We start from the raw sequence: 20,608 nt of genomic DNA on the forward strand, positions 1-20,608 counted from the left end.
TATTATTTGGGTACTTAGGGGAAAGTCATAGAGCGGGAGGAACGGTGCCTGGGACTCATGGGAATTAGTTACCTTCCCTGGATTGTAAGTGTACAAAAGGTCAAAATGGGACTTCCCATTGGAAACATACATGCCCAGATTCTGAGGGGCCAAGGTGCGAACGGTGGGCAAGAAGTACCCGATCCCAAGCGGTACTTACCTACTCGTTGCAGCTGTACCAAAAATTGATGGTTCCCGTCCTGAGTAACGGCGGCGCCTCTTCGTAGGCGTAGGTAGGTAGATACCTAGGCCGCAGCCCGCAGGTGCAGCAAGGTCCCACCTTTGTCGTGACGTCTTATCGATAGACGACGATCACGCTAGACTGAAAAGAGTTGCAGGGGTCAAGTGTTTCGACTTGAGGCGCGGCAAGACCAACGAGAAGCACTCACGCACTCCAGAGTCCAATGGAAGTCTCCATGATCCCTCAATTTAGAGTCGCTTTTTCCCTGTGACTCACACAACCCAACTGGTGACTCCTGCATTTCGTAACTCTGCGCACATGGAAGAGTCACTCTGGCTGCTGGCCGCGCCATCCCGCCCAAGGTCCATCTCATTGCCACAACGGATGCCCCCGCCTCTACTTACTTTCGGTTGTTCACTTTGTACAATGCCAAGGTGCAAACAACTGTATGTCTCTGCTTGTACGGAACCAAAGTACCCAAGGTACGCACCGAGGGCTGTCCTGTTGCTTGATTGAATTGGACAGGAGACGTTGTCCAGGTCTTGTTGTTCTTGTTCTTATTGGTGTTGGTGTTCGTTCGGCCCTGCACCTGAGGCCAACTCAATGTTAATAGCACGTGGGAGGCCGCCCATTGCCTTGTCAATTGGCCTTCTTGTTGCTTCTTACCTTAGGTAGCTGTGAGGCTTACGCGCCCTCACCGCACTTTCCGCTCTTGTTGTCCGCCTCTCTCCTCCTGCTGGATCTTCAAGTGCCACTCATTCATTCCGTCACACGGTTTTCCGAGCTGCATTTCTGTGTTTTAGCATGTTGACTTGACTTGGACCCGTCGTCTAGTGCTCAAGTCTGCGGAGCTAAACCAGTGTGCAAGATTGACATTCTCCAGGCAGGAGAATGGAGCCTCTGGATGCGCAATTGAGCGGTCAATGAGCCCACCCATTGGTCAATTGCAACTGCCCAACATGGACACCCTGTACGCCTCTCCTTCTTGTGCCATCCCGTTGCCGATTGCCACGCTTCCTGCAGCGACTGGCATCAGCGGCATCAAAAGGGAAATTTTGGGTGTCAAGGTGTGTCTTGACCGAATCGATGGGATCCCCAGCCAGCATCCAGCATCCAGCATCCAGCATCGACAAGGGACCAGCGGCCAGCAGCCAGCAGCCAGCCTAGCCTGCCGTGTCTGCTGTCTGCGCTGTGCCCGCCTTTCCATGAGGTGCCCTCTGCGGCTCCATGATCCTGATCCATCCATAGACTGCCTCTTCGTCCCTGATTCTGCCCGACTTTGTTGACATGGTCGAATTGAATTCGCCGACAAATGGCCCCCTTGCCTTCCCTTGCCTGCGGCTAACAACACGGCTGCTGCATCACATACCGTAAGATTGCCCGTCGTTTCTGCACAATGCCTTGCGTTCCATGCCTGCCAATTCCCTGTCATATTCAGTCTGTCTACATAGTAGGCGTGCCAGGCCAATCTGGAGTTACAACGTGTGGCGGCGCATCGAATGCGACAATGCTTTCCAAGCAAAACTTCACCAGCAGCAACCAAGGTAGCCTTGGCCCTTGGACTCTCTCCACTTCTGCCATGATGGTACGGATACCGCAAGTGGTGTATATTCTTCTCGCTCCACGGTTCTGAGGCCAATGTGCACCACCATGAACCAATCCAATGCGCCGTGGTAAAGCAAGGCACCTTGCGTCAAGATTCGTGCCAGGCAACCCCCTGCGCTGTACTTGCTGTAGTGTACATATTACTCCATCGCTTTGTGCGTTTGTTTGGGTCTTTCTAGATTCTGCCCCTCATCGGATTTGCTAGGCCTTGGCAAGGTTGCATGGCCAGGCTCCAAAAAGCCATGCCAATTGCCCATAATTGTCGCAATCACACTCACGCCTCTTTGCTGAGATGGACCTGTTGGCTGTTGCTACTGCGGTAGTCTTAGTTCCAAGCAACTCATAGCATCAGTTCGGACGAGTGTCGGAAGAAAGACCCATACCTCAACTCAATTCATCACCCAGACCGGTCAATCTACTAGCAGTAGTCGAGGTTAGCTCGGCTTATACATAATTACCATGTAATAAACAAGGTGATGAGACAGGGCACTGGCAGGATTGCCTCGAGGCTGACCACTGCAGCCGAAAGCTTAACGGCGCTGCTGCTTGGCTGGCGGTACTTTGGTACGTTTCCTGTGCCATCCCATCTTCTCAACGAGAACAAGGCAGCCCGCCCCTCCTTCGACTATCGTCAATGGCACCGCCAATATCGACTGCCAGCCAGCCTGACTCTATACTTGCCTGCCTATTCTAGGTACCTTTCGACGACAAAGCAAGTGAGACATGAAACGATTTCTTGATTCCCTGTACACAGCAGCAAACCGTTCATGTGAAATGGAGTAGGCAACCGCCTGGTTCGGGCTGTTCCTCATTGCATGGCCCCAGTCTTGGGTATCGATCAGGTACGGCAGCAGAGATACATGCGCAGTGCGGCAGCCAGAGCGGAGTTGATTGGGCCGGGCCGGATGGGGATTCAACTCTACCTAGCCTTTGAGTGAGTGAGTGAGCCTGTGTGAGGACTTTGGGGGGCGTGGCCCAGAGCCTGTTGGAAGCTAAAAGCTGAGGCTGATTGGGCGTCTGGCGGCGAGCAAGTGACTCGGATTCGAGACCCAGTATCAGAGACAGGTTGTCACCCGCCCACCTCGCTTGACACACACCTCTGCTACGTGCCGTCAGATGCACCGTTCGTAGGTTCGTTTTCGAGCCCGTCGTGCCCATGGTCGTGTCCGTCCCCTAGAGACTTGACCGTTCGTTCGTGGTTTCCTGGGCGGAGAAGAGGCACGCATGGCACGGAGGTAAAAGAGGGTTGGTTTCCAACTTCTCAAACGCCATGACGGGGCCATTGACATGATGCCAGAAGCGGTGTTTGTGGTGGCATCAGGTGAGGGGGGAGAGAGACAGAGGGAACGGAGGCGGTTCCGTCGCTCGTTGCCGCGAGGCACACCGTCACCACCAAGTACCTCCGTACCTAGTCCATCTCACCGTGAGGCACAGAGGAGGTACGTAGTAGAGGGGGGGAGAGAGGGAGAGTGAGAGATGGAGCAAAGATCACCTACCTAGGTAGTTGATCCCTGCGAGACTCAATTGAGAGGCATTGTCAAAGTCAATGGTTCTACCGCCCGTTCGTCCCGCTAGCATTGGCGTTGTCAAAGCAAGCAGGTCTATTCCAATCCTTCTCCCCTCTTGCAATTGCAGCGAATTGTGTCGGGTTAGTTAAAGTCTGTCGAAGAATGGAAGCAAAACGCTTCATCGTCCGATCGGATTTGTCGCTGGTTTCCTTCCCGTGGCCAGTTCCTCCCAAACATTTGAATGGAGGGGCAGCGGGGGAGGGGCACGACGGTAGGGCAGAGGCTGGCTGCCTACCTACCCACTACGTTAACTACTTTAGGTACCTGACCTTCCATGGCTGAAGATTGCCTACCTTAGGTAGGACGAGTGCATGGACGACCTGGCTTTACGCAGCCTTTGTGATTGCGGAACCTGAGAATCCATTGGATCGAGGCAAGGTTCCCAGCAGTGCACTTGCGTACTTGGAAACCTGGCGCTTAGAGACACAAAGGCAGAGGATGAGGTATGCAGAAGAGAGCGGGGAGGTATCGATTATGGAAGCATGTAACTTCTGAGGATGAGGTACATGGAGTGCTGGGATGTTTAAGTGTTTAATGCCCAAAGCCACTGTGACACAAACCCCCTTCCTTCTCTTTTCAGATTTCTTTGTGCTTTCCAAGCCCAGGTATCCGTAGACTCTGCAGGTAAAGCGTGGAATGTCATCGCGATAATTAAGCACACACCCTCCGCATGTATAATTCCCTTAGGCTTGGTAGCGCATGAAGAAGCTAGGAGGAGAAGCAAGGTCCTCTGCGACATGGAGAGACCAGGTACAGCGACGACGACGACGACGACGACGACGACATCAACCACCATCACAATAATAATAATAACAATAACCAAAACAACAGTTCCGACACCATCAACAACTCATGCTCACTTCTGGGGGCTTCGTCGACTTCTGCCTTGAACAAATCACATCAGAGGGCAATGCCAGGCAATTGAGTGGTGAGGTGTGGCTCGGTCTTACTGGGTAAGCCCGCAAGGCAACACAGCAGTCACGCAAACAGAGGGCGTGCAATTGAGCTCGATTGGGGGGAGGGGTGGGGTTACACAGATGATTCAGACAAGGAGCGGGTGCAGGGGAAGAGGAAGAGGGTTAGGTCGGCAGGACATAAGGGGTGTGCGGTTATCACCTTGATGGATGACTCTTCCTCTTTCCCACCTCAGTCAGAACAACCTGAAGACCCCAAACACCCACTTAAGGTACTGTGTACTGTAAAGCAGAAAGAGGGAAGGGAAAGGGAACCACTTTCCACATTCGCATTCTCGTCCTTCCTGCCCCCCCCGGACTTTCCTCTTACTTTCTCTCTATCCCGTCTCTTGTCACTCCAGCTCTGGTCTACATGCCTTACGGTATTCACGGGCAAGTAGACAGTGTAAGATAAGATGGTAAGTAGACATGGCTGGGTCATCAGGACCTCTGTTTCTCTGTTTCGGCCATGTCTGTTCCAACAACCCCGTCCTGTGCTGTTCAATTGTGACCCGTCCTCTTACCTGAATGTTCCATGTCCAGCCAGGACTCTCCAGCCATCGTTCGTGCCTGGAAAGTTCCCCCGACCGTATCCCGCCTTCTATCTTCCCGAAGGTCCTGCCTGGTACCGTATTCGTCGCTACTTACACCCACTGTGGACTGTGACACCCTGCACGCCCTCCGTCTCCATCTTCTTCACCCTACGTGCCTACCTAACCCAGTCTACTCCCCTCACCCTACTCCTCCTTCTACTCCTCATCCTCCTGCCCAACCTGACCTGGCACTCACTCGCCCTCACCTCCTTCAGTCATCCATCATCCACTCTGCGCCAGGCTTCGCCTTAGATCAGTCCTTATTATTCTTCTCGCTGCCCTCCGAGCCACGCTTTGCGCTTCCTTCTCTCTTCTTCTTTTCTACCACTTCTCCCCATCTACCGTGTCAAACATCGACATATCAAGCTCTCGAAACTGTGCGGTTCCTCTGCCCAGCGCCCATCGCCACTACCGTACTCGAACCTCTCAGTTGGTACATACCGCCACCAACCCGCCCCTCCACACAGATATCAACTCGCTTCTGGCGCCTCGCCCCGCCCTAAATAGCAGTATTTATCCAGTCGGTGCCCTCTCACTGCTCGTTTGACACTGACGCACACGTCTGTCTACTCTTGATTCAATTCAAGTCAATGGAGGCTTGTGCTTGTCATCGAGCGCACAAGGAAAAGGTCCATCGCATTACTCCCACTGTCCACCATCCTCAGCACGGCTGCGTCAGCACCCGACCGCAGTAAAGCGACACTCAAACAAGCTACCCGCAGCGAACGTCATCATCAATTGGGTCACAAATCCCCCACTGACGGCCCTCGCTCCTCCTAACACAATCAACCACCTGCTGGTCAATCAAATCTCGTTCAAAGGCAGACGCTTAAAGCAAAAAAGTTGCTTTTTCAGTCCCCTCTTCAGCCCTGAACACGCAATTGTTCTTCCGCTGTCCACCGGCTTCCCTTACACCCGAAATACCCCAACTCCGATATCTCCATACTCCGCCTCGCCACCAACAACAACATATAAGATGGCTGACAAACCCAACCATACCGCCGCTCCGCAACCTACAAGAACCTTGGACTCAACCCACACTTCTCAAATCCCTTTCAAGTTCTCTAGGATGCAGCCATCTCCACTGACCTCAATCTCACAAGCAATGGAGCCCAACTACCACATGACGCCGCATCAAGCGACAACGATGGCTAGAGAGCCGAAGAGGGCTTTCGACATTAGCAATCTAATGTCTCCTCCAGAGCCGGTTCCATATGACAGCTTCAGCCAAGGTCAGCAAAACACGGTACAGACTGCATCGGGCGCCAACGAATCATCCAAGCCCCACATGCCCATGTCGCCTCCAGTCTCGCCTTACATCACAGAGTCCAGCAACATAGCCATTCCTGGAACTCCTGCAAAGGATCCGATCTTATACCCTCGTGAGGATGCGGCTTCCAGTCCGACACAGCCGCCTCTCTTTCCCAGCACCGAATCCATCGAACACAGACGCCTTGTCGACGAACACATTGTTACGCGACCTCCTGGCCTATTCCGCGAGGGCTCGCCTCCTCTCAGAGAAGACTACGAATTAGCTCTGCAACTCAAGTCGCAGGTCATGAGACTCTTTGCGAACAAGAGGAAGTCTTGGTACGAGAAGGAGAGGGACCAGGTTAGAGCCGACCGGAAGCTGAACCACGCCCGTTGGAATAGCGTCGTGCGATATCAGACTATCGCCCCAGCCAAGTCCACACCCGTCAAGGCCTCCAAGCCAGCAGTCAGCAAGCCTAGGATTTCGTTATCCTCAAACCCTAAGCCTGAACGTGTTGTCAAGGCTCAAGCTCCTCGGCCCATCCGCAACAGCCCCCCGACTCGCCATGCTCGCCGCGTCAGTTCGACTCCGGACCCTGCTCGTCGTATCGTGGCACCGAACAGAGAAGACCGTGACTTTGCTGCCCTTCCCGATTTTTGCCCCCCGACTTCTTCGCTGCCGGACAAGCCCAACTGCTTGAAGGTAGACTGGAAAGGCGCCCCCATCGATCTCAGCGACGACGCCAACGTTCACTTGCTTCACCCTGACGAGGTTAGCCTTGCTGCAAACCTTCGACTCGACTGCGCTACCTATCTTACAAGCAAGCGACGCATTTTCGTCCGTCGGGTCGAGTGTGCCAAGGTTAGCAAAGAGTTCCGCAAGACGGACGCTCAGCAGGCCTGTAAGATTGATGTCAACAAAGCTTCCAAGCTTTGGACAGCTTTCGACAAGGTCGGCTGGCTTGATCTCAAATGGACCGCCAAATTTCTCTGAACATTTCTCCAAGCAACTTGTTCTTCAGAACCATGCATCATCTGGCATGAAGCATGGTGTTTGACCCTGGTATACCTATACTTACCATCGTCACGTTTCGAAACTATTGCCACGACGCCATTCTTACGATGACTTGAATAGACTTACGACATACGACACATGAGAACAACTCAAGTTATCCCCTCGTTATTTTTTCCTTTTAGGGGCATTTCTTTGCATACAGCGATTTAGGTTTGGATTGGTTCCCAAATCCGGATTTCCTACTTCCAGTATCGTGGGACATGGTCCTTCACTTTTCTTTCGTTCAGCGAGAGCGGAATTCAGGTTTCCTTAGGTCTTGATATTTTGGGTCTGTTTCATCACACATGCGGCATCACATCACGGACACAGCCATTTACTACATCAGAGCATTAGGGATAACTACCATGATACCCGGAGTGCGACAGAAATCTGATCACCCCAGTCTTGTCACCCCACTCCATCACAATTTCCTTTCTTTGGTTTTGCATTTGGGCTTGGTCATCATACCCCCTTTCCATCAGTTTTGGTTCAAGGTCAATTGGTTTTGGGTCAGGGCAGATTTTATTCGCGGCTACTGTATCAGCACGTGGCTGAATCGCTGGGATAGCCTGAAGATCGGCTACGACTGTGTTGTTTTCTGGTGGAACATAGTTGCGGTATGGCAACTATTTCTCTTAGGAGGAATGGACGGTCTCGGCTCAATCGGGACATGATATCTTGTCATGTATTTTTACTATGTGGTAACCGTCAATAGCCACCCACCAGGGTTGTCGGGCAATCTATGGTAAATTGAGTATGACAAACTTATACAATATATTATGTGGAAAAAGAAGACAACAGTAATATCAATCCTGTGACAATTGCAGCCTGTGAAGTTGCGATGGTGCTGGCAAGAGGTTGTTGGGGATCCTAGCTCAGCCCTATGAGATGGACATGTAACAAAGTTGTTTTCTTACCCGTTTTCCCTTCCCTCTTTGGAGGGGCGTGTCAAGACTACGGCTCTTCAGCGGAGCCCAGGTTCGTTGATCGACGCGGGGGTGGGGGGGGGGGGATTGAACGTTCGGATCGAGCCAGCGCAGGTGTCAGTTGCTGCACCGTCATGCTAGGGCGGCACGGCGGTTGGGCGGAAGGGAGCCTTGGCTGGCCCCCAGCAGTGCCGAGGGCTCGGGGGGTGGGTGGGTGAGTGTGACGGTCAACGGGTTCGTATCTCTATGCCTCAATTGCCTGAGGCACTTCTCATCCCCGCAGCATCGCTCATCTTGCTCATTTGGCGGCATTGGGGGCTATTCACCTATCCTCACACCTTTTTCCCCGATGGAATGTCTGGTGAGGGCGATCCGGCGTATCGAGCTTTCTCGCCTTGCCAATCTTGTTGTCGAGAATGCTCCATAGCAGTCGACTGCCGTCTTCTTGTTTTGTAGACGAGGTGGCCGACCCAAGTTCGTCCCAACTCACTCTCGCTCGCATCCTCTATTGAAGGATGAACGCCACCCAAATCTCCCCGCGATGAGCATTCAAATCCGCCTGGGACAACGAATGGCGTGCAAAATTATAGATGGTTCACAAGCACACTCACTCACCTCCTCTGACCGTCGTTACAGGACGGGAATGATGGGATAAGCAATGGCATTGACCACTCAGACGGCGCAATTGATTACGCTCGGGTCGAGGAAGGTCAATGACGACGACACCTGGCTTGACTTTCATCTCGAGGTTCTCTCGTGGGCTAGATCCTTGACAGAAATGGTGAGAGACGAGGTACCTGCCGCATTTTGATCTCATGAAAGCTCGAGACCACGACATGAGGAAAAGTGAGAAAGATATGTCGTGCAGTGAGAATCATGTAGAAAATGCACACTGACCTCAACTCAAACCAACTCGACGCCATCTGACTAGAAGTGCTTAGCACCCTAGCAAAGCCGTCTCAGAAAGAAAAAGAAGCGATTCTTCTGTTGTGAACTGCTTCCATTTCCGCTTCGCGCCAACGCAAGAAAATTTTCGCTTCCGCCTTCCGGTAGCCCGCAGCGGGTGTGGCCCCTACCATCCCGGACGCCTCGTGCTGTGTGGGCGGATCTGTTCAGATAAGGAGGGGGGGTGCAGGTAAATGTACGTAGTAAGTGTGTCCGTCACTTCGCAACTTATTACCGTGGTACTGGAGTCGAAAGGAAGGGGGCCTCATGGCCTCAGGCTGAAGGTCACTTCTATTCATCTCGCAATGCACGATAAGCTATCGATAAGACGGATGGGAAACGTTTCGGGAAACATTTCTGGAAACAACCTAACCTAAACGTCTGAGGGTTCGGCCACTCTCTTCACAGAAGTCTTTTGTAACCGAATGATTGGTTAATTGGGCTGCGAAACGTTGCGTTATGATGTTAGGTTGAGTCCTGGCAGTTTCCAACGTCGGCTTGATGCTTCGATGGCGACGAGCATGGTCTAGGGAGAGAAGACTAGCTGGTTGAGCCATGTCCACGGAGACGGTTCCGCGTTGACCTGGCTAGTGATGTCTAACAATGGATGAGTTACTCGGCCATGCTCAATCGTCTTCAACTTTGATGTAGTTCCGTGTACGTTGCAAGACCCTGGGCTAGATCATCGGAATCTATTAGGTTGTGCTCTCCTCGTACTCCAAGCTTAGCTAGCTACTGCCTGGGCCTGTGATCTGCCCATGTGGCCTCGCTGTGCTCTTACGTGCGTCGGTTTTCAGCCAGCGTTGTTCGCGGTGTGCAGTGTGAATCCTGCGCCCGTTCTCCCACACTTCAATGTCGTGCCCCGAGGCGTCCTTCCAGCCCGCCACCTCAGAAGTCAGTCGCTCAGGTCTATAAGATCTTCCTGTGCCTGTGGGCTCGAGATGCGCTCGAGGATCGTCCGCGCGTTGCTGTCAGTAAACATGGCACCGACCGTGGGCTTACATGAGCCTCTTGATACCAGATTCAGTTAGCATTCTTTGTCAAAAGGCTTGGGGCCAACATACCCATGGCACTTTCGGCCGCATGTTGCTCCTTGTGCAGCCGTTGGTCGCCCGCAGCGCATACTACAGCCTCCTTTACCCGCAAGTTTTGCCCAATCACCCGGCTGCCGGATGCGAATCTCACTCTTGTGCGCTTTGCAGAAGACGGGGATGTAGTCCGTAGGCGATGCCTCCATCCTGTTCAAGACCTCGCTCCAAATCGGCCGAGCTGACGACGCTAGCAGATTCTGCATATCGCCAAGGATGACTAGCAGGTGTCGAGGGCGGCTGAGGGCGACTATGGCGCGTCTTAGGTCGTTGAGGAAGCCCGAGTCTGGTTTCGTGCGATCTTCCGGGCTTCGGGTGATGGAGATGAGGATGATGCGGTTCTCCCTGCCCTGGTACCCATCCACTGTCTGGACCTCGGGCCCAAGGTGACCGGCGCCGGGGGTTTGGCGGAGTCTATGTTCGATACATGCCTTTTGTCCGCTGTAGAAGGTCAGGATGGTGATTTCTGACGGGCTCGTGCCGTTGGACACTAGGTGGCCGTATAGCCCGACAATCATGTCGGCCTCGAACGTGTTGACCTTGCTGCAGTACCGGTCAGATGACTCGGGCCGTTGGTGATTGAACCACAGCACGCTCTGCAAGCCCATGCCCGGGACAGCTTCCCGGTCAAACGTCGAAGGGTGATCCACCAGGAGAGGATACCATGCGTTCAGCAGCTTGCGAATGTCGGGCGCCATGCGTCTCTGCACCTGAAGGGTAGAATGCTCCAGGCCGCGCTCCACGAGCCTCTGGAACAGAGATACGTTGAGGTAGAATGGGGGCTTGCTAAGCTCGAGGCAGTCGGCGTGGGGCGCTAGTTGCATGTGGTCGCCGACGAGGATGATTCGCTCCAGGGAGGGGAACAGCGCGGCGGTGATGTTTGCTTCGCGGGTCTCGGCGGCTTCTTCGATCATCATGACGCGCGGCCGTAGCGCGGCGATGAGTCTGCGGTACTTTGTAAGGCCTGTTGTCGTACAGCCTATGATGCGGGCCTTTGACTCGCGGACTGCGGTGATGTCTTCTTGCCAGCGGGCGACCTTGAGCTTCTTGACTATGTTGTCGAGCTGCCTGAAGATTGCGGACAGGGCTAGCTTGGTTGATGCGAGGTATCTACGTTCGAGGTAGTGATAGACCATGCCGCGATACTTGGGCACAATTGACCAGAGGTTTCCATTTTTGACGAGCAGCTCTTGCGCCATCTTGTGGTTGAGAGCAACGCCTTTCGAGTATTTGATGCTGTTCCAGCGCGCGATCAAGATAGGCTTGCCCGACAACTGCTCTTTCTTGTTATCGGCTGAACCCTTCTCGCTGATCGCGGGCCCTGATGCTGCTTCGTCATTGTCGATGCCGTCGCTGAGAGGAACGTGAACGCTCCTATGAGGTAATTGGGCGAGCAACTGGTCACCGAGCCACGATCCGAGCAAGTGTTGGGATCCCTCCCGGGCGATGGATCTGACGTCGCCGTCCCAGCACTTCGTGACGGAGGCATACTGCTCCGCGCTGATCAGACCAACCTCGCGGAAGTGTTCCGGTAGAATCAGCTCCTGGTGTGCGGGGGGGAAACAGCGCTGGAGTAGAAGCTTTGCCTGAAATCTGAGGGAGACAAGACGTTTCTCGAGCGCGCTCTTGCTCCACGTCTTGCCGCGAGATCGCGTGCGGAGGTTGAAGAGAGTCCGGCTGGCAACGACCTCGTCCTTGGCCTGGCCGCCGAGGCGTACAAAGTCCACGCCAAGGTTGTGGCATCTGACGAGGAGCTCGTCGACGGTGTCATTCTTTTGGGCCGTGACGATGATGGGCACATTAGAGTGCTGCGTGCTTAGCAGGACTTTGAGCGCCGCCATGGACGTGTGCGTCTTGCCTGTTCCGGGTGGGCCTTGGACGATGGCGAGGTTCTTTGTTATCATGCGCTGGAGGGCTTGTAGTTGGGATTGGTCTAGTCTTGTCTTCGACTGTATGTGGCTTGGTATGTCGCCTTGTTTGGGGATGTATATGGGAACTGGGCGTTGAAGACCGTCATGGAGGGCTGAGATGTCCAATGTAGTGGACGATGATGGCAGTGAACTAGACATGTCAACGGTGTTAAATTGGCCGATGAAGTACTTGTCGAATGGTGAACTGAGAAACACATCAGCTCAAAGACTCTCATAGAGTTTTGAAAATGTCCCCGTCTTACTCGTCTTCTGCTGTTTGCTTGAGCCCCTCCAAAACGTGTCGAACGGCTTCAAAGTAGTTTGAGCGGGCTTCGACCATGACATACTCTTTATCTGGCTCCATGAAATTCGCAGTGATACTGGGATCCGAAAATTCAAGATCCAAGGGAGGAGGCGCCGTTGAATTGCCGGCGAGATCATCGTAACGACCCGTCACCACTGCCACGATACACTGTGTTCTGAAGTGGTCCGAGGCGGGAGACAGAGCTACTATTGTGCCTGGGACCACACGCTGAGATGCCGGCCAGTTGATGAGTTGCCGTGCGCGGATGGCGGAGAAGATGATGCGGACCATGACTCCGAGGCGGATGATGTTGACTCCGCGGACAGAGACCTTTGGGCATCTCCAATTAGATCCAATCCCATACTGATTGGGAATGCTTAGTAGATTGCTTACATCGGTATATATGCACGTCTCAGTGCTCTCTGCCATCTCGGGGGCGGATTTGTATTCTTGAACGGCTCTACGGAGAGGCTCGGTGCCCTCGAAGCGTAAGAGATCGTATTGGGCCCGGAGATACGCGCTTTTCGTCGGGTAGACGACATTGAGGCCGTCGTTCTTTGGGAGGATGTACGATTCTTTCATAATCTCCTCTGCCTGTGGAAGTTCGGGTGTATCACGCCAACTCGTCTCGACATACAGATGAGACAATGGGTTCGCGATTTTGCGCTCAGGGGGATGTTCCTGGGACATGATCAAGTACAAGGCCGGAGAGCAGATCAAAATGTTGAGATTGTTAGGTGAGAATACTAATTGCCGGCTTGCGAGATTAAATAAATAAGGCCCTGATGAGCTTCAAATGAAGTGCATCAATCGCTGCTACATGAGTAATGCATCTATGTTCCAAGGAAGGGGCTAAAAACGTACCATATTCGGGAGCCAGACTTGATATCTACTTAACTTGGACCCGATGGACCCTTGTTAACATAAAAAGTCACTTACCAACCATAAGCATGAGAATCCCCACAAAGTCGAAGTAGGTGATACTTGCCACTATTTCAGGGTAAAGGGAACGTAATGATTGCAAGAGGGAAAGCTTTTGACAAAGTAGCTTGTTGAAAGCGGTGAGCTACAGTATCTCAAGCGTTTGCAGGACAACGCAGGCATGGCAAAAGGCTTATGCATCGACGGCTTCCTACATCATAACCTTGCAAAACCACCAAGACAAGATACAAACGATGCGAAATCCAAAGTGGCAAACATACGATGCTCTTGTTGAACAAACTTATACTCGCAATATGCTAGGAAAGGCCTCTAACATGGACGGTGCAACGAATTTGCTGAAAATGTAGCGAGGCACGACTCCATGTCAAAAGCAACAGCTGGAAAAGCCTGGGTCTGGATCCAATTCCAGAGACTTACCGCGATGTTCTCACTGGAGCGAGGAGGGGAATGAATGGTATGAAAGAGACAAAAACGATTGTGTGTTGCCTTGGTGCAGGTTGGCTTTATCAGCGAACACATTGGAATAGAAACGATTTCATCATGCTCGGACACTTATCGATGCTGGAATTGCCTGGTAGAGCTCGCGAACCAGGTGAGAGAAACATCGGGAGGGATGTTCAAGAACGAGTGTCGTTGGGAGGCCGGTTGTCCCGGCGGACCCTCAGCTGAGCGGCGCCGAAGTTCTGCCGTTACGGCCTGTCCGGCCGAATCAACCGGCGCTGCTTCCGGTTCGGAGCTCTTTCGTAAGGGATGCGCCGGTGCTGCTTCAGGGGATGCTAGTGCGGCTGAGCTTGGTAACCTTGTTGTCTCCCCGCCGTAATCGAAAGCTAAACTGCCCCGGCGAGGCGAACAGTACAGGCACACAGGGTGAAGTGGGCACAAAGCACCAGGGCGGCCCCACCGAGCTGGGCTTCTGAGGTGCTCCAACCCAGCACGTCGTCGCGACCGCAGCTTTCGCGACGATTCCATGCGCAACGAACATCAGTAGCGCCCACCAACCACTCATCTTCTATAGCCCATTGCCGCCAACTTTGTCAACGGAACCTCTTTTTATACTTGGAATGGAACGTTGATTTTCACACTGCGAAATTTTGAGGTACACATTTAATCGCAAACGAACCCAATCGCTTCTCCGACCGTCGCGCAGCCCTGCCGACGCCGCTGACTTTCCGATCGCGCGACCCTCCTGCGCTCTGCTTGCGTCCTAATAGCTGTGCATTGTTTGCAATCCTATACACCGAAGCTTCGAAATGGATGACGACGATAGAGGTATGTCTCGGAGCCTTGTGTTTCCTAGAAATCCGCTGACCTGTCCGGCAACCCAGACTCAAACGCGAGCTCCGACAATGACCAAAACGACCAGAACGACCAGGACGAGGTCATGGAGGACGTAGATGATGCCGAAGGGGACATGGAAAACGAGGAGGAAGATAACGAAGACGACCAGGAGGATAACGACCGCGAAGAAACGGGCGATGATGCGCAAGAAAAGGGCGACGACGCAGCTGCAAGAGATGCAAGAGTGCCTTCTAGAGCTGGTTCGGCCGGCGCGGGGGCGTCGCCAGGGATAAAGAGCGGATCTCCACTGCTATCCTCAAGTCTGTTCCCAAGCGTCCGACCCGAAGCCGTCAATGCCCGGCTGTACGATATTGTTCCTACGATGGCTGCGCCGCAGGCGACGAGTGTAAACGCAGTTGCCATTACGCCCGATCTTAGGTTCTGGATAACAGGAGGCTCCGACGGCTATATCCGAAAGTACGACGGGCCTGGTACTATAAATGGCAAACAACTCCTCACAGTAGCGCAAAGGCACCCCTTTGTCGATAGTGTCGTCAAGGCGGGCATTTTGATGTCATACTGGGAGAATGAGGAGCCAGGCCCGCCGAACCCGAGAGGGAACGAAGAACACATCCTATCACCCGTTTACTCATTGGCTGTCCACTCGCAGGCGCTATGGCTTCTTTCGGGTCTCGAATCTGGAGGCATTAATCTTCAAAGTGTAAGGCATGACGAAGGAAAGCGCATAACATGCTTGCAACAGCATACTAATGCTGTGAGCGTGTTGACACTGGCACAAGACGAGAAGAGCGTCCTAAGCGGCAGCTGGGACAAGAACATCTTCGACTGGGATCTCAACACTGGCGCTGTCAAACGTTCTTATGACGGTAGCGGAGGTCAGACTTCTGCTATCGAGCTTCGCCCAGTAAATGGTGCACCGATTCCAGCCGAGGCAATGGAGGAAGAAATCAAACCTGACCCGACTTTTACCTCGAATAACAGTAAGCCTCCTCAGAACGGCACCCTAGACGATATCAACGGTATTGAAGCTCCGCCTCCTGCGTTGGCCGGCGAAGGCGCTGAGGGACAGGCGTCACCCGCACACGAGTCGCTCTTTGGCGGTAGTGATACAGGCTCGCTATTTGGCGACAACGTAGCAGGCAATTACGGCGGCGATGACGATGATGAATTCTCGAGGGCGATGGGAGATATGGGAATGCCCACTCTTCATGATGGCTCAGGGCAGGACGGCGGTATGGACCACTCGGCCGATATCGATATGACAAATGCCTTCAACGCCGATGCCACCCCGGCGCCGCCGGTCCAGGCACCAGGAAGCAGCAGTCCTGAAGCCACAAGAAATCAACCTCCAGCACCGGCACCGGCTCTAGAAGCGAGTGCGACAGATGTGACCTCGGCGCTAGACGGCGCAGGCGATGCTACGACGGAGCTGCCTGTTCCAGATTTTCCGGAAATCCCTTCTCTACCCGATATGCAGACAGATGATGCAAATCCCGGTTCACCCTCCATGATTTTCGCCTCGGATCCTCCTCCACCGGCCATGGACCCAACTCAATCAGCGGACACGGTCTTCTTCTCCGCAGCCATTGATGGTAATATCAGACTATGGGATCGGCGTGTCCAAGACCCCGTCGCAAGGATAGGCAGTCAGAGAGGCGTGCCACCTTGGTGTATGGGTGCCTGCTGGAGTCCAGACGGCAATTGGATCTACGCTGGCAGGCGAAACGGAACGGTGGAGGAGTACAACATCCACAAGGCCAGAAGCGGCTGGGCGCCGGAGAGGACCCTCAAGTTCCCGGCTGGAAGTGGAGCCGTGAGTGCGGTTCGAGCGATGCCGAATGGCCGTCATCTCGTCTGGTAAGCTAACAAAAGCCGACATGGAAACACGATTGCAAAGCTAACATAAGCACAGCGCTTCCCATGATATTCTTCGTCTGTATGATCTCAAGGACACTCGAGCTTTCAAGCATTCCACCGTCCCCTTCCTGATTATTCCTGGTCCGCCTAGAGCTGGTGTCATTTCGTCACTCTACATCGATCGAACGTGCCGCTTCATGATATCAACTGCTGGAACGCGCGGTTGGGAAGGTACAAGCACCGAGGTTCTGATTGGGTACGAAATCGGTGTCACCGAAGAAAAGTAGGACTATGCACTTTGATTCTTGTTCGGCAGTTGAGGTTTTGAGTTTGGGTCAAACCACGTACCGAAGACGTGAGACTGAGAGATCAAGAGGCAGATGCAAAAACGGAGTTTGGAAAGAATATCGACGTGCACCTTGGAGTCTGGCGGTGACTCGTCTTAGAGTTGTAGCGTTTTCAGAGACTTTGAGGCTCTCAAGGCCTAATATCAATACCCATCTACTAATGCCCTGCAGAGCTCTAGAACGTACCATGTAATCCCTCTCAACTTCTGTAGTTCAAGGCGCGGTAGCTTATCGTCGTCATAATGTGGACCTAAGCTATGTCACTATGAGCTCGCATTCGCACCTACAACAATATCTAAACGCTCAGGCCAACATCCGTCGACAAGTTGAAATCTGCCCACTGGCTTTAGATTAGCAAGCTCAGACGAATTGGACTTCATCTCGCATATCTGCAATTGAGGTGCGAAAGGCAAGCGGTTGGAGGGAAGGAAAGTGGAGGGGTTGTTATGATAAGATACGGCTCGTCCTACGAGGGACTCATGGTAGAGCAAGGCGAGGTCATGGTAAACCTTCTCGATATCAAAAGCTCGGCTCAATATTACAATGGGCATTCCACCAATGGCAATGATACCCGGTGATAGAAAAGAAACAAACACAATCATCCCGATGTCAATGATATCATGCCAGACGAAATCTCCGCCTTCAACTCTACCTCATCAACTCTGACCTACCTCATCATAGTTGGATACAAGTTCGCAGTATTGTGAGGGTCAACAGGAGATAGGCCAGTGGTCAAATCAAGCTCGGGACGAGGTCTCGGCATCACGTCCCAAGGACTTCCCCGCCAACCTCAAAGCTTACGCAGGGGGTTCACTGCAAGAACGGTTGGACCGCTATCTCCAACATCCCACAGCGGTCTAGCGTATGCTGACCACCTCCCCACCTCCCTGATAAGCACGGAAGGCGGCAAGTGCGCCCAGGCTCTTACCCCGGATTGGCTTTCGTTTTGGGCCCGGTAACTTCTGTCAACCTTCAACACAACATACCTAGTCTGAATACCACCCAACCACCTCCCCCCTCCCCTTTCCCCCTTCCCCTGTCCAGTCGGAGATTCTCATATCTCTGTAGACCTGCTGACCACTCCCTGCGCTGGGTTTGAATCCCGTAGTCGATAGAGGCTAGCCACTCGGGGCTCACACCGGTCTTTGCCGGGGATGAGGGGTCCCGATACCGTGGTGCCCGCTTAATGAGACGCGAAGCCCGGCCGGGTCATCTGCATAACGGCTGCTACCATTGAGGGGGAAATAAGATAATCATGTCTCCTCCATACTCACGTTCATCCGCAAGGGCCGCTGCACAAGACGACGAGATCCAACCTCTCTTGCGGAGAGTCGATTCTTCATCCTATAGTGATACTTCCGCGATGGCGTCCAAAGATGCCGAGACTATTGTCGTTGCTCCGAATGCGAAGCCCGGCGCCGATGATGCTGCTCTGGCCGAGGCCATTCGCCTCGAGCACAACTTGACCTTCTCCCAGGCCGTCAAGCTCTACCCTGCTGCCATTGGGTGGTCTGCTTTCGTGTCTATTGGGGTCATCATGTTGGCGTTCGATCCGCAATTGCTCGGAAACCTCTACGCTACGCCTCAGTTTCAGAGAGATTTTGGTTATGAATTTGAGGGTTCCGTAAGTTGCTGCCTCCTCTTAGACATGAAACCTGTACTAACGTGCTATAGTATATCATTAGTATGTCTTGAACTTGAGTTCCTGTGCTGGAACACCTGACTTATTAATATGCATCCAGCTGCCGCTTGGCAGACCGGACTTTCCATGGGTAATCCCGTCGGTCAAGTTGTCGGTGCCCTCTTCGCTGCATATCCTATGGATTGGTACGGCCGAAAACTGACCTTTGCCGTGTGCGTGATTCTCACCGCGGGCATTGTCTTCATCCAATTCTTTGCACGCTCGTTGCCCGTCCTCCTAGTCGGCGAGCTTCTCGGTGGTCTCGTCCTGGGCATGTATGTTGTCATCGCCCCGGCATACGCCTCCGAAGTATGCCCCACTGCTATCCGTGGTCACTTGACGTCCTACGTGAATCTCTGCTTTGTCATGGGCCAGCTCCTTGCCAACGGCGTCACAGCGGGGACTTCAAAGCTTGATACCCATTGGGCCTATTCTTTGCCATTTGCGCTCCAATGGTTCTGGATCCTTGTTATCCTCCCCGGTTTGCTCTTCGTCCCAGAAAGCCCGTGGTGGCTGGTAAGGAAGGGTAGAATGGACGATGCGAGGAAGAGTCTAGGCCGTCTGGCTTCCAAGCAGGTCAATGTGGACGCTTCTTTGGCCTTCATCGTGGAAACCGACAGACTTGAGCAAGAACTGGAGGCTGGAAGCACGTATTACGATTGCTTGAAGGGCGCCAACTTAAGGCGGACGGAGATATCTGTTGGTGTTTACTGCACTCAAGTCCTCAGCGGCATCTACCTCATCAACTACGGAACATACTTCTTCCAGCAGGCCGGCCTACCTACTGACAAGGCATTCGATATGGCCATTGGATTCCTCGGTAAACTGCCGATTCTTTGCATTTCCCTTGAGATTGTGAGCATTGGCTAACCTCTTCAGCCGTGGGATTCCTTGGCACCGTTATCTCGTGGTACTTCTTGATTCACTATGGTAGACGAACCATCTACATCACCGGCCTCGCTGCCTTGGTGTTCTTGCAGCTCCTCATCGGCATCCTAGACTGCGTTCCCGGACGTCCCTCTGGCGTGGCCTGGGCAGAGTCATCACTCATGCTCATTTGGAACTTCGCCTACGACCTGTCTGTTGGTCCCGTATGCTTCGTCCTCATATCAGAAGCTTCGGCAACTAGAGTGCGATCCAAGACGATTGCGCTCGCCACAGCTGCCCAGGGTGTCTTGGGGATCATCATGACCGTGGCAATTCCATACATGATTAATCCAGATGAGGCTAACATGCAGGGGAAGCTCGGGTTCTTCTTCGGAGGGCTGGCTGGGCTGTGCTTCATCTGGGCATGGTTCCGCGTTCCCGAGACAATGGGCCGCACGTACGAAGAGTTGGATATTCTGTTCGATAGACGGATTCCAGCGCGTGATTTCAAAGGTTATGTTGTTGACGGTATTAGTTCTGCCGATCACTAAGACGAGCAGCACTCCCAATGAGGCTTTAGTGTGCGACACGATCACCGCACCTGGCACTAGAATGATACCATTTTGAACTTTCATGCTTTTCAACGCATGTTACATATCCAATGGGCTTCTGCTCAAGTACTGTTTGATGGCTCCGTCTTTGTAGGTCACAGAATTGAAGAAGCCGCCACACTGGCTAGCATGCACAGCAGTCGGCCAATCATCTGAGCAGCTATAACTATATGATCTCTTCACCTTGTCTATTTCGGACTCTCCTAGTACTCTTCGAGCGTCTGGAAGATACCACTCCCGAGTTACTGGCATCATATATCTCGGCTGCGACTACAACATGTCTTGGTAGCGGTTGGACGGAATCCCGTGGGTTCTCCGTGACTAAGTCAGAGACCTCCGCGGTCTTTTCAAAAGCTTCCGCAACTGAGTATGAGAGAGCGACGCCCAGAAGGTTTACTATTTCGTTCTTGACTAAAGGCAGCTGCGCCACCCGGACGACGCCCCGTCAGAAAACGGCGACACCACAATCCTGTCAGACATCCCAAGCAACTGCCCTGAAGGTAAGAAGATGTATAAGAACTCAATAGCATCAAACACCGAGTGGTTAAAATCGTATGTATCTCGGTGTAGAAACTGTGAATCGGTTT

At 53.1% G+C, this 20,608-nt stretch overlaps 7 protein-coding genes across 7 annotated transcripts; 5 read left to right on the forward strand and 2 right to left on the reverse strand.

The window, feature by feature from the left end:
• Positions 1-546: 546 nt before the first annotated feature.
• Positions 547-2,263, forward strand: CCOS01_01221 (uncharacterized protein; the record flags this gene model as incomplete). The annotated part of the gene is made up of 4 exons (XM_060449417.1): positions 547-702; positions 1,108-1,287; positions 1,769-1,893; positions 2,149-2,263. Coding segments are annotated over 4 exons (576 nt in total), but the record flags the coding sequence as incomplete, so codon positions are not given.
• A 1,653-nt stretch (positions 2,264-3,916) lies between these two features.
• Positions 3,917-4,132, reverse strand: CCOS01_01222 (uncharacterized protein; the record flags this gene model as incomplete). Its single annotated transcript, XM_060449418.1, has 1 exon — positions 3,917-4,132. One exon carries the CDS (start codon positions 4,130-4,132, stop codon positions 3,917-3,919), a length of 216 nt encoding a protein of 71 aa, XP_060320856.1.
• Positions 4,133-4,881: 749 nt separating this feature from the next.
• Positions 4,882-5,442, forward strand: CCOS01_01223 (uncharacterized protein; the record flags this gene model as incomplete). Its single annotated transcript, XM_060449419.1, has 1 exon — positions 4,882-5,442. The coding sequence occupies one exon, from the start codon at positions 4,882-4,884 to the stop codon at positions 5,440-5,442; it is 561 nt and encodes a 186-aa protein (XP_060320857.1).
• A 602-nt stretch (positions 5,443-6,044) lies between these two features.
• Positions 6,045-7,184, forward strand: CCOS01_01224 (SWIRM domain-containing protein; the record flags this gene model as incomplete). Its single annotated transcript, XM_060449420.1, has 1 exon — positions 6,045-7,184. One exon carries the CDS (start codon positions 6,045-6,047, stop codon positions 7,182-7,184), a length of 1,140 nt encoding a protein of 379 aa, XP_060320858.1.
• Positions 7,185-10,010: 2,826 nt separating this feature from the next.
• CCOS01_01225 (helicase required for RNAi-mediated heterochromatin assembly 1) lies at positions 10,011-13,107 on the reverse strand (the record flags this gene model as incomplete). Its single annotated transcript, XM_060449421.1, has 4 exons — positions 10,011-10,125; positions 10,180-12,318; positions 12,377-12,747; positions 12,811-13,107. The coding sequence occupies 4 exons, from the start codon at positions 13,105-13,107 to the stop codon at positions 10,011-10,013; spliced, it is 2,922 nt and encodes a 973-aa protein (XP_060320859.1).
• A 1,502-nt stretch (positions 13,108-14,609) lies between these two features.
• Positions 14,610-16,802, forward strand: CCOS01_01226 (transcription factor SPT8; the record flags this gene model as incomplete). The annotated part of the gene is made up of 3 exons (XM_060449422.1): positions 14,610-14,628; positions 14,685-16,515; positions 16,571-16,802. 3 exons carry the CDS (start codon positions 14,610-14,612, stop codon positions 16,800-16,802), a joined length of 2,082 nt encoding a protein of 693 aa, XP_060320860.1.
• Positions 16,803-18,117: 1,315 nt separating this feature from the next.
• On the forward strand, positions 18,118-19,961 carry CCOS01_01227 (sugar porter family MFS transporter; the record flags this gene model as incomplete). Its single annotated transcript, XM_060449423.1, has 4 exons — positions 18,118-18,486; positions 18,537-18,546; positions 18,605-19,363; positions 19,423-19,961. The coding sequence occupies 4 exons, from the start codon at positions 18,118-18,120 to the stop codon at positions 19,959-19,961; spliced, it is 1,677 nt and encodes a 558-aa protein (XP_060320861.1).
• Positions 19,962-20,608: the final 647 nt, after the last annotated feature.

The sequence above is a fragment of the Colletotrichum costaricense genome (genome assembly GCF_030867565.1).
Source record: "Colletotrichum costaricense strain IMI 309622 chromosome Unknown Scaffold_1.1, whole genome shotgun sequence".
Lineage (NCBI taxonomy): Eukaryota > Fungi > Ascomycota > Sordariomycetes > Glomerellales > Glomerellaceae > Colletotrichum > Colletotrichum costaricense.